General features: G+C 43.1%; 1 protein-coding gene across 1 annotated transcript in view; it reads left to right on the top strand.

Moving 5' to 3' along the window:
- Positions 1-6,618, top strand: part of RASEF (RAS and EF-hand domain containing) — a 69,482-nt gene extending 62,864 nt beyond the window's left edge. The window contains exons 16-17 of the mRNA XM_037035919.1: positions 630-706; positions 4,974-6,618. Coding sequence (XP_036891814.1) covers positions 630-706; positions 4,974-5,079 — 183 coding nt within the window. The 3' untranslated portion in view covers positions 5,080-6,618. The remainder of the gene's footprint in view (positions 1-629; positions 707-4,973) is intronic.
- The last annotated feature ends 6,859 nt before the right edge of the window (positions 6,619-13,477 follow it).

The raw sequence follows: 13,477 nt of genomic DNA, 5'->3' as shown, positions 1-13,477 counted from the left end.
GTGTGTTAGCTGCCGGCCAAAGGGAGATGCACTTTTGTTGGACTTCAAATTCCTGAGTGGTTATCTTAAGCTATCATGTCTATTTCTCTCAAATGATTTGATAGCAAATGTCGTGTAGCATGTGTGTGACTATAGAAAACAAGCACCTTAAAGCTTGAAATGTTGTATTGTGGGTTTTTTTAAAAATGCGAACTATAAAAAAAAAAAAGCCCTGGCTGGTGTAGCTCAGTGGATTGAGCATGGGCCTGTGAACCACACAATCGCGGTTCGATTCCCAGTCAGGACACATGCCTGGGTTGCAGGCCAGTTCCTGGCAGGGGACATACCAGAGGCAACCATACATTGATATTTCTCTCCCTGTCTCCTTCCCTTCCCCTCTAAAGATAAATAAATAAAAAATATTAAAAAAATAAAATAAAATGCAAATTATAAACCACCCTGACTAGGAACAGTTTCTGGAATAAAGAGGCTGTTTAATTATTGAAACTCTGAATCCAATTTCTTAGATACTGGTCACTCTCAGCATACTCGATAGGAAACTATTTTTATTTTATTTACTGATTTGGAAGCCAGAATTTTAGGAAACTTAAACAGAGGCTTTGTTTAATAGTGCGCGTTTCTTTCCTCAGACCTACGGGGCTTTATTCTGTGAAACAAGTGCTAAAGACGGTTCGAACGTAGTGGAAGCTGTTCTCCATCTTGCGCGGTAAGGTTTTGTCTCTTATTTGAAAACTGAGTGTAAGATTGAATTTCCATCAAGTTGGTGCGCATGTCAGACTTCGCCGCAACGTGACTGTGCATTGGTAAGCACTGTCTCGCCTTTCAGCAGTGGTTAGGGAAACAAACATAGATTTGATAAGGACTGGTAATGCTGTATGTTCCCTGTGAACGTTGGCAAAATACCTTCACTTGCCAAACAGGGTGGGTGCATCAGAGGCACCACCATTTCTGCAGAATGTCACCACAAAGCTAACAGTTGACTTGTAGGAATCATTTCCAGGAACTAGACTTTGAACACAAGAGACTATTATGAATGTAACTAGTATGGCATTTTCCAGTTAAAGGAAAGAAAGCCTCAGTAAAGCAAATTGTGTATCATGCCAGTTGGAAGCACTTGATTAAATTTATCACGCAGGTAATTTAGTCAGCTAAGACACAGTGGTATTAATAATAAATCACATTTTGTGATGTAGATTAGAATAAAATATTGCATTCTTGAGGAACTTGAGTGTAAATGTGTGTTTTAATCCTTAGAGTACTCTTGGGAAGTAACAGCATTGTCTGTTATAATTATTTCTTCTGCCTAGTTTTCTGCCACAAATAACAAGATGATTCTGTACTGGTCTAAAGGAATTGAATATATAAGAAAAAAAGCAAAATATGTGCCAACAAAATCCAGGCCAATGATCTTTAATTGCTGACAAACTAAAAATGTAATTTTAAGTTTTTAGAGCTTTTCCTGATCACTTGTGAGGTTTTCAAGAATCTTAACTTTAGTATAATTGGCCTCTTCTGCTAGTACACATTGACAGTTATAATACTTTGATTATTTTAAATTCTGATTTTCTATGAATGACTTGATGTTTATAGTGCTCCCTAGAATAGAATTCCTTTAATAGAAGGCTTGGATGAGACCTTGAGAGAACCAGAAAACAAGCCCTGGGACCTTACATACCTGCTTAGCATGAGTTTGTCAGGGCTTAGAAGATGCCTTGAGGTTGAGCTCTGAGTCTGTGAACATTGTCTCCTTTGACATCAGTGCAAGAGAGAGAGCCACCTGCTCCCATCACAGTGGAAATCTGGAAATCATTTTTGTTTAAAGCAAAAACTAACTTTGCTTTAAACATTTTTGTTTAAAGCAAAGTGCTAACTTTGATTGTGACCTAGAACAGGTAGAAAAGGGGCAAACAAACATTTAAGCGTATACATTCAAGTGAATTACATGGTTTTTTGCTTCTGATTAGTTAGGAGAATCATGGGCTAATATCACATTTGTCAAGAGCTAAAAGGAACCTTCATTAATTAAGTGAAATAATGGATCTCATGCACCTTTGGGCGCATAGCTGTTTTGGTCAAACAGGATACATTTAGTAAATAGCGAGGGGGATATTCAATGATATGAACTAAAGATGGAATAATTGCTGAGCTGGTAGGTGTTTTCCTTTCAAAATTTTTTTGGATGGTTGTGTTGTGTTTCATTAAAATGTATGTGAGAATTCCTGGATGGAGATGACGTGCCCATTGAGGCAGACGGTGTTCAGAGAGGGTCTTCAGAGCATGGCTGGGCACTGTGCTGGCCAGGCGCTGGGTGCTGCTTTTGCCTTGGGCAGTGTGGGGCTGAGTGGCTGCTGTGTCTGAGCAGGAGCGGATGCTGCTGAGCGGGCTCTCTGGCTGTGGCTGTTGGCTGTTGGCTGCTGCCCAGCGTGTCACAGGATTGTGGTGTCAGAGACTCGAAGTCCAGCCTTAAATCTGCCCTGGAGTAGCTGTGAAGTCCTGAACAAGTCCCTGTCTTCCTGGAGGAATCTCTAATCTGTAAAATAAGGGAGGGGGCGAAGAGAATGATCTCTCGAAACCTTTCTTGTTTTGACAGTCTGTGATTCTGTATACAGTAGCCTGCAATCCTCTGAATAATACAATCACTGTGTAATGCTGCCTTGTCCAGTAGGGTCATATTAAAGGTAAATGACTCCAAATTGCTGTGGTCACACCCAGAGTGCAGAATCGTTTTTTTATTATATCATAAAGATAGGAGAGGCTGTAAGCCGTCTGTCTCCATTTGCTTCTGCAGATCTGTTTATGGCCTAGCTCCCACTGTAGGTTGGGTTTACTTAAAAGTGCCTGTGCCTGGAGACATCTTGGTAACGGGGGCACTTCCTGTGAATTCCTTATCCAGAAGTTTATTCTGTTGTTGTTATTACATTATAGCCTGGTTTGAGGCCAGTAGGTCAGTAATTGGTGTTAAATATGAAAATTATACAGAAGGCAAATATGTAAAGACTTCCATTAGTTTTATACTCTGCCTTCAGATTTGCTTGTCAGCATACCTAAGTCTTAAATAGAAATGGTGTAGGCTCCACAGGCTAAATGAATATTTAAAAAAGGTTTCCACTCTTCAGAATATTATTTAAAATGCAAAACATGGAAGCTCTTGATTTAGAGCTCATAAGACAATCCCAACACAGTCTCTTGCACACCGTGTCATGGGTTTGCTAGGTGAACAAGGTGGGTTTATGGATTTGCACTGTCTGAAGGATTCGTTTTCAAAGGGAGGCCAAAAATGTTTGGTTGACAGCATGAACTGCTCTGCCTTTTCTCAGAAAACCTCTCAATCCCAGGAAAAGTTTCTCTTAGAAATGCAATTTTGCAATTTCCCTGTAGCCCTGGTAGGACAGCCACATGGCCATTGTCCCGTGGTAAGTAAATTTGCCGTTAGCAGCGCCGCAGGCTTTAAACTTTTTTCAGTCTGTTCAGGTGCCACAGGCATTTAATTGATCAATGGCCTGAAATTTGAAAACCATACAAGAAGCTCAAGCTGATGTATCAGTTCAGCACGATTGCTGAGCCCTTTGGGTGTAAACGTGTTTCCAAGACTGAGCCATTTAAAATGTGATTGTTAAGCATAAGGTTGTTTGGGGCGAAGTAATTTAATTTCCCCGGCGTTAAACCTGTTTTAGATGTTTGGAATCCTCGTCTTTCTAATTTCCTGGAAGTGAGACGTGTCTTTATTTTTGGTGAGTTAAAGAAACTGAAGGCCAGATGAACAATGCGGGTGCCTACTTTTCTCCCTTCCTGTTTGCTTCACGTTCGATAATGTCTGTGTTGTTACGCGTACTCAGCCTGGGAAGGCCCTGTACATGGTTCCATAGAGGTGTCAAGGGACAAAAACAGGCTGTTATTTTTATAGATATCATGCCGAATTGATAATATTTGTGTTCTACTGACTTAAGTAAAATACGTCACAAACTTAATTTCACCTGCTTCTCTTTACATTTTTTTAGGGTGGCTACTAAAAATTTAAAATTACATTTGTGGATTACATTATATTTCTACTGGACAGCATGGCTTTGCTGGGCATTAGCGATTGATTCCCAGTATCTACCATTTAGTAATAAACCACCCAGAACTTAGTCACCTAACACCACAACCACTTTTGTTTTTGGAAATTACCAGAATTAGTGGGATCTCAGGTGGAAGGTTCCTCAGCTGCCCTCACCTGTGTCACCTGTGTTTGTAGTAAGATGGCCACGGGGCTGTCTCAGGCCTGATGTCTGCCACCAGGATGCTCCTCCTGTGTCCTCTGCTCCTCTGGGTCCCTCTGCGGGCCTCACTCCATTGAGGAACCCTGGACTTCTTAAACAGCAGCTCCAAGTGGCCAGGCCTCATTACCACCTGGCTTCTGAGTCACAGCACAGCACTTCCTTGGCATTCCTTGGGTCTGAGCAGTCACAGCGCCGTCCTGACCGCAGGAGAGGGGCAGTGGGCCAGGTTGCAGGCTGACAAGAAGCAGGCTGTGTGTGTGGCAGACTGTCAAGCATGTAAAACCATAGGAGAGAGCAAGAGGGGTCTGCGCATGTGTGTACACACATGTGTGCTCCTATGCATGTGGGCCTGTGCATGCATGCATGTGTGTGCGTGGGAACCTGTGGCCTGGTGCTCAGATGACACGCTCTGGAGCCAGCCTGCAGGGTTTGAGTTCCAGCTCTGCCACTTCTCCAGCCGTGTGATCTCAGAGAACTCTTCATATGTAAAATGTAAAACAGGGCACCACAAATTCACACGGTTCCTGTGAGGATTAGATGAGTCAACGCCTATATAAAGCACATGGACCACCTTCTGGAAGGCACACAGCGTGTGCTCAACAGAGCAGTTTCTCTTTCTGCAGAGCCACTGTAGTGTAGTTCTGTACCTCAGTAACCCCCTCGCCGTCTCTTCCTCCACTTTGACCTCTGCTCTGCCTCTACCTCTCCCTCCAGGGAAGTGAAGAAAAGAACTGATGAGGACGACAGCAAATCCATCGCCAACCTGACTGGAAGCGGTTTCAAACAGTCAATCCATACGAAGAATTGTTGCAAGGGGTAAGCCTGCATCCCGTGGCCTACGAAGTCTTCATTTCTGGAGCCCAGAAGCTGTGGGACTCATGTGCGGCCTGTGGACACTGTCACGTGGAGAGTTACGGCGTGGGAGTCTGAACTGTGTTCTCGGTCCCTCCGGAACCTCGACTCTTCTTTGCTACATTTCCACGAACAGTTCGGGCTCCCTGGTTAAAATATACTTGTCTTGTCCTACCAGAGACTTAAAGATAATGTGTAAATGTGTTTAAGTGCTAAAAAAATCACACGCTCAGATCGAAGCTGTGGAAAAAACTCTCGGACGTAATTAGATTCATGTGGTAGCTGATACAACCTGTGACCACGTGTCCTACAGATAGCCAGAACTAGAGTACCAGTAAACAAGGATTATCATCCGAGCTCTGCTGTTAACTAGGCTTGTGGCCTCAGACACATCCTTGCTGGCCTTGGCCTTGGGCCTCGCTCACAACCTATAGTGTTTTTTTTTCTTTTGGCAGTGGGAGGGAGAGTGCAATAGCTCACAATTGGTAAGGACTTGAGTTGTTTGTACTTTTAAAAGATTGTAGTATTGACTCTTCTCACTTCTGAAACAAGAACAGAATTTAACTGAAAAAAGTGGTAATTTTCAGGCTTCGGTGGAGACAGAAAAATTTATTTTTCTATGCATGGAGAAGAGAACATTTTTGTGATAGTAATAGTTCTATTTCAAAGAGGGTATTTTGTAAGCTCAAACTACTTACAAAGTCCGTGGGCTAAATTCAATGTTAAAATTTTTAATGAAAACATATAAAGCCACATCCTATGGAAAGGACAAAGCCTAGGAAAGTCGTCACTCTTCACTTAAAAAAATATACCTTTGAGTGGCTGCCAGGAGCTGGGCAAAGGGAGGAGCCGAGGGTGAGTGGCCGCTAATGGGCACGTGACATCCTTTGCGGGTGATGAGAATGTCCTGGGGTTACACTGTGGAGTTAATGGTTGCACGAGTTTGTGGGTACACTAAAAGCCACTGAATTGTGTACTTTAAAGGGGTGAATTTTACGATATGTGAATTATATCTCATTAAAATACATTAGTCTTTAGAACTATTTAACATTTTTTGCCAAGTGAGAATATGTATGCACACGTATTTCAAACCTTCCCAGGGTTTAAAAGCATAATCTCCAATATAATGCAAGTTCCTTTACTGCCTACCTGCCAGCGTTTGCTTCCTTAAGTAATGAACTATGAAAGAAGTCATTATGCATGGTATTTGGACACATCATCTCTTTAACGAAAGAGGTGTGGTTAGGAAAGGAATCAGAGTCCTTTGATTAGTGTGACTAGTGACTCATCCTCACCAAGGACCTAATAGGTCTTGTGCCCCTTCTAGAACCAGCAATACCTCCCACACTTCCCCACTGAAGTGTCTCTAACCCTGGGGTAGGTCTGCAATGCTGGGTTTGGGGTTTTTGGTTTTCAGTGGCCTGAATCAATTAAGGTATTCCTAACCAGCGATCTGAACCTACTTGGTTCGTATAGGTCAAGGCCTCAAGTAATTTGCTGGAAAAAACTGAAATAATAGCTTTTTACATAGAAGCTAATCACATTCCTTTTTATTGAATTAAAACAGTTCATTGTAGGAATTCTTCTCCTGTTTATGGTTTTTAGGATCAAATCACACTTCATTTTTATTTTAATGGAAGCTGACAAGGTGCGTCACACACACTGATTGTAAGTAGCCACAGCATCATTTGGCTTTGAAAGCTTTCTTCCTCTCTGTTGATGACATCTAGTTGTTTTTTCCTAAAAAGTTGGATCTGTCCATCACAACTCCACATGCATTCCTGTTTCCTCTTTCACGGTTTTTGGTAGTTAAAAGCTATGAGAAAATATTATGTTTTTGACGAAAAACAATGCCTTGTTTGTGGGGAACTGTCACGCTGAGCGGTGGAGGGAGTGGTGGTTACTTTGCCGGTGTATGAGATGGAAGTTCTGCCTCTGCCGCCTGCCTAGGTGACATCGGTGGAGCCAGGTTCAAAGGGACCTGACACGTGTGTCACGTGGGACTCACATTCGGGTGTCTGGTGGAGTTGCACGAAGCTGTGAGTAGGTGCTGTCATGTTGCTTTTCTTTTCCCCCGAAGTGTCTCTCTGTGTTTTACCATCTGTACCTGTGAGCATGCCTTTGATACAAAAGTATTACCTGGGCCAGCACATCCACAGTGTTTAGAGTACACAGGTACCTTTGATAGACAAAGTAGTCATCTTTAACTGCTCGAACACGGATAAGTATTTTGGCAACAAAATCCAAATTAGATGCGTATAGCTCTGGTAGCAATCTTGTTTACAGAAAAGCTACTTACAGCTCTTTCAGCCGCATTGCTAGCAAATTGTGATTATTACCAGCATTTGATTTCATGAAGGTGTTCTCAAATTGAAAGCATATTTTCATTAAGAACAAAAATACAGTCATGCACTGATGAAGGACTGGGGTACATTCTGAGAAGTGCTTTGTTAGGCAGTTTTGTTGTGCAAACATCACAGAGTGCACTTCCACGAACCTAGGGGGCGTCACCAGCCCACCACACACTCAGGCCGTATAGTGTAGCCTGTTGTTCGAGACTACAAACCTGTACAGCATGCTACTGTACTGAGTAGTGTAGGCAGTTGTAACTCAGTGGTAAATATTTGTGCATCTAAACAGAAAAGGTACAGCAGAAATACAGTGTATAAGATAAAGTGTGTGTGCCTGTGTGCAGGCGTTGGGAGACCAGATGGGGGAGGGTTGTGGAGGGAGGTGCTGGCAGAGGGAGAATAGACATCAGAAGGAAGGAGGGAAGAAGGCAGAGAGGGAAGAAAGACAAAGGCAGAGGAAAGGAAAGAGGCCTGCACAGATAAAGCTGGAGAGGAGATACAATAAAAGCGGGGGGGGGGGGGGGAGGGCTGGGGGGCCTAGACTGCTAGACTGGGAGGGAAGAGAGAGACAGGAGGGTTGCTGAGTTTGCACACAGAATCGTGTGTGTGTGTGTGGGGGGCATCTCTCTCAGTCTCCTCTTCTATTTAAAGCACTCAGAGCACTAAATTCAACATCCGAGTTGGTCCAGCCTTTTCCTTCAACATTGTGAACAAACTTTTTGCTTGAGATCCATTCTAATCTATGGGACCACCGTTGAATTTTGGGTCTGTTCTGTGTGGCACAAGACTGTATTTCATGGTTTTAACTTAGATTATTTGATACCTTTGCATAGTTCTATGCAAGCAACTCATCTTGTCTAAATTTTGCCTTTGAGAGCTTTTAAAATCACAATTATGCTATACTCCTTTTTTATGTATCCTGACACATTGGATAATATTTTAATTTCATTATAGAAAGGAATGTTGGATAAGTAGATGTTTTTTACTGTTAACTTTTAGCCTCATGCATTTTCATAACTTATTTTTTCCACTTGCTGCTTTGTATGACATATATGACATTGATTATTTAATACAAAATGTGATTTGCATAAACTCAAGTCACACAGCTCTCTTGCTGAAGATAAAATTGAAGTTAAAGATAAAGATTTATTTTCATATTAGTACTGAGATCAGTTTCAGAGTGATCATTTTGGGGGGGTTATTGTATATACGTGTTAGAAATTTCATGTATATATATATGAAGTAGGCCTCTGAGTCTAAAATAATTGTTTTATGATTTTGATTTATATGGTTTATATTTTCATAGTATCTGCCATATTTCATTTATACTGTTTATTTCTTTTCAAACCATTAATAATTATACCATAAAGTATAATTTTTATAGCTATGCTAATGTTCAGGGAACTACAAATATTTTCTGCATTGTATATTAAGTGAAGCAGGCTTCCTTTGCCCTTTGGGTATTTCCTTCAACTATGCTGCAGGCATCCCTGAAGTGATTTTCTTTTTGTAAAGGTTTTATTTATTTATTTTTAGAAAGAGGGGAAGAGAAGGAGAGAAACTTCAGTGTGTGGTTAATAATTATAACCACACACTTGTGCGCCCCCTACTGGGAATCTGGCCCTCAATGCAGGCATGTGCCCTGACTGGGAATTGAGCTTCCCAGTCCAGTGCTCAATCCACTGAGCCACACCAGCCAGGGCCCCTGAAGGGATTTTAGTTCTAGGAGGTGCATTGGTGAAACCAGGCCTCTAAAGCACTTGGCTTGTAGCCTGGACAGATGGCTGGTGGGAGGCAAAAATATACACGTGGTGGCTGGTGCTGTGGCGTACCAGGTCATTGTGGCCAATGTGGCAGCAGGTCCACTAGTTCGCAGTGTGACGGCCAGGAATAGTGAGGCTGTGATAGAAAAAGTTCAGGATGTGCTCTGGCCGTCCCCATAACCTCAGGGGTTAATCTCTTTCTCTGACTCACGTCTTTCTCCCTCTGCACCCCCTGCATGTTACCACCTCAAGATTATTAATCATATCTGCCAACTCCTTTTGCCATTGAGGTAGCATAGTTCAGATTCTGTGAATTAGTACTCGGGCAGGTCACTGTTCTGTGTACTGCAACATCCATGATAATTTCGTATCATTACCTTTGCCTTTTCTTGATTTCCAAGCTATTAGATGATCTAAATTTTAAAAAGGAACAATGTGTTACTCTTTACTAGTTCACTTTTTAATGTTTTAGTTTTGAAATCCTAAATAAGTATACAGCCAAAATTTTCCCACTTTTTTTTTGGTCTACATGAAGTATACCGATGAATTTTAAAATTTCCTAAATGCTCTTTGAGAACCAGAAATAGGCATTTATCATTGCAAACCTGAAGTTTAACTAAACGACCACAACCTGACGTAGAGTTGACCAACTAACCATTTGTACAGCATTGATTAGGGGCAGTGCTCCCTGAGAGGCTGGGCAGAAAGAATCAAAAGCATGCTTCCTGGTCCTGAAGAATGTATCGTTCAGTTGACAGGATCACAAAAGAAGTCATCTCCTCAGCAACTGGAGGAAATGGAGCCACCGGTAAATTCCGGCTGCATGGTAACGGGAAGAATGTGCATTCTCATGGGTCTCTCCCCCAGCCACTGGATTAATGTGTACGCTGTGCCTCTTATCTCTTGGAGGCTGTGCAAGTGGTTGTAAACAGATATGGTCCTTCGAGCCGTTTATAACTCTCGAGATTATAGACTCAATGGGACTTCAGTGGGAGCACGGAGCAAGCACACAGATGAATTGCTAAACATGTACATGGGCATGTACAGCTGACCTTATGCAGACAGTCTGTCATAACGGGGGCTAGATGCCTACCACAGAGCACGGTGGAGCATCAGCGGATGTGCGGTCAGCTCAGATGCAGGCAAGGCACAGAGAGGATATACACTTCTTACTGGACAGGAAGGTGAGCATTTCCTAAATGTTTACTGTGCCCTTCATGCTTCCTACAGATCTTCTCATTTTATTCTGGCAATAACATTCTCGTTTTAACAGGCGAGGAAACAGGCTTAACTCTAAACTGCTTCAGGGCCTAAATAGCAGAGCTGGGATTCAAACTGAGGTCTCTTTGAATCTTTCCACTATATATATATAGCACCCTGCCTCAGACAATGTATATCTTAAAGATTGCCCACATTTATTGAGTCTAAGTGCTTTTGGAGAAGAAACTCTATTAGGACTTAATGATTATAATGAACACCTAAAAAAGGAACTGTATTTTGTTTCTGTTGTCTGGACTCACTGAGCTGACTTGCCTGGAAGAGAGATAACATGGTAATGTGGCTATTGTTCTGATTCAAATTCAAGACAGCCTTCTGATTGGCTTCTTTCCTGTGGCAGCCAGGACCCTTGCATTAGAAGGACTATAGTTTCTGCAGGGCGTGTCCTCCTCCATCTTGAATGTTGGAAGCGCTCAAGTTCTCCTAAGAACCGATTCTTGATTTCCTAGCTGGTTGGAGGGCAGGAGAAATATTCTTGTCTCCATGGATCTACTCTACTGAGTGGACACCCAGGGTAGAATAAATGTTAGCGGTAAGAGGGATTCTAGAGATTATCCATACTATGCCCTTTTTTAATCGGTAAGGTAACTGGTATTCAGGGACAGTCTGATTGTCTGGTTTTAGAGCTGGACCCAGAGCCCAGGTCTCCTGTCTTCAGGCCCACAGTTCAAGACACCATACTTCTTGCTTTGCTGGCCTGGAAACTGAGAATGTGGGCTCCCCTCCCTTCCTCTTTCCCTCCCTCCCTCCCTCCCTCCCTCCCTCCCTCCCTTCCATAAAGTATGTATTTAATCATTCACTCCGTTTTTCCATTAAGTCGCTGTTGTGAATTGAACTGTACCCCCCTGAAATGTATGTTGAAATCCTAAACTCTGGTACTGGTGAACATGAACTTACTTGAAAATGGGGTCTTTGCAGATGTACTCAAATTAAGATGAGGTCATTCTTGACTAGGGTGTACCCTAATCCAATGCAACTGGTGTCTTTATAAGCAGAAAGAGAAGACAGAGACACGTGGGGAGAACACTGTGTGACTGCGGAGGCCGAGGTTAGCGTGATGTGTCCACAAGCCAAGGAGTGCCGAGGACTGCCAGCAACACGGAAGCTCAGAGAGAGGCATGGAACAGATTCTGCCCTCGAGCCTTTAGGGAGATCATGGCCCTGCCAACGCCTTGATTTTGGGTGTTTGGTCTCCAGAGCTGTGAGAGAATAAATTCATGCTGTTTTAAGCCAACTGGTTTGTGATCATCTGTTACGGTTGCCCTGGGAAACTATTTTGGTCCGCAGACATTCCCAGCGTTGTTTGGTGAGCGGAGGGAAGGACCAAGTAGGTGTATATGATACCATGTTTTAGCCTCTCAGAACTCACAGTCTAGCAGTTATGGGAACCTCAGTGATTTCCCTGGCCCCATCCCACCCACAGGTGTATCTGCTTCTCAGGACAGCAATCAAGGATGGGTGACATCAATGGTGTCGCCTGTGCATTACAGCTTCAATGCAGAAACTGATGCAGGAAACACTACGAGGAGAAGAAATGTTAATAAGTTGTTAGAGTTGGGCAATAACTGAGATTGGCCTCAGAGAAATGAAGGCCAAAATTTGGAATTGTTAAAAGAATGGTGGTAATATGGAGGGTTCTAGTTTGAGGGGTTTTTTTTGAGGGGGGGGCTTTAGTTAAGAAGAAGAGGCCGGGAGAGATCAGACAGAAGAGGGCAAGAAAGTTCAGTCTGAAAATGTTTCTAGCCAGGACTGCAGGGGACGTGCGGTGTAGGGACCACTGGTTCCTGAGGCCCCCTCCCCCCATACCTCCTGAGCATTGCCCCTTCCCCACTCCCCTTCTGCACACAGCAAATTCCTGTGGAATTGCCTGAATTATGTTGTGATCATGTCCTCAGCTCTCATTTTACATAAAGAGTTCAATTGGAACCCACAGTGGCTCTACTGTTTTCGTGCCAATCAACTTACCTGGGCTGGCCTTGTCCCCTGATGCCTGGTTTAAACCATTTCCCATGAGGCTTTGGAGAAGATGGAGAGAGAGGAAGGTGGAGACAAAAGGGGACAAAGTCAGAGGTGGGGAGCAGGCAGGGCGGGATGAGGAGAGGGTTTGTACCAAACAGTGCTGGTCAAGCCTGGCTCAGCCTGGCAGGCGCTTGGGCATAGGGGCTTGCACCTTGATGGAGCCTGACTTGAATGCTTCCCAATCTAAATGTTATAAATAACCATGGGCTGCTCTGATTTTAAATCAAGCTGCCTGCTAATTGATTATTTCAGGCTTAGCAACCCTTCATTTTGAGAGGCTCGTCTATCTAATAGAGACCGCCAAATAGGAAGCAGTAAGATACAGTACAAATCACCAAAGGCTATGTCTAGATCAGTGTTTTCCAACCTTTTAAAAAGAATTATCGTTATACTGAGTGATTTTAGACCTATTTTTATAATTGCCTCCACTGTGAAGTTCTAATGCCATAGACACCTTACCTTATTTGTTTATGTAACGTACATACATATCTGTGCTTAAGGTAAGATGCCCCTTCCTCTTCAGGAAGCAGTTTCCTCCACCTTGGGGTGACGTCACCACGTTGAGATTCCTTCCAGACGTGAAGGGACTCCAGAACTCCAGGATCCTGGAGTTGGGACAGAGGCCGTTGGGTACAGTATCGACTAGACAGCATGGGCTTAGAAATCAGACAGATCTTTTTTTGAATTCCACTTTCTAACCATGAGCTTATCCTGAGTGTTAGTTCCCTCATCTATCTTACCTACATATGAAGAGCAAGTTAGATGAAAAGGTAAAGAAAGCGAAGTACTTAGCCCTTTGTTAGACACCTAGTCTGGAATCAAAGTGGATGTCTTTTCTAGCTCTTTGCTCTGCTGTCTTCCACCCCTCGGCATAAACCCTCAGGGGAACGGGGTACATGACCATTAAGTCAGGAGATCTGCAGGTGTGAGCATTCATTTGCAAACTTTTCTTCCT

Source organism: Sturnira hondurensis, unplaced genomic scaffold (assembly GCF_014824575.4).
Source record: "Sturnira hondurensis isolate 20B ecotype Veracruz unplaced genomic scaffold, ASM1482457v3 Scaffold0022566, whole genome shotgun sequence".
Taxonomy (NCBI): Eukaryota; Metazoa; Chordata; class Mammalia; order Chiroptera; family Phyllostomidae; genus Sturnira; species Sturnira hondurensis.
Note: the sequence above shows the minus strand (reverse complement) of the source record. Positions and strands in the feature narration are given on the sequence as shown.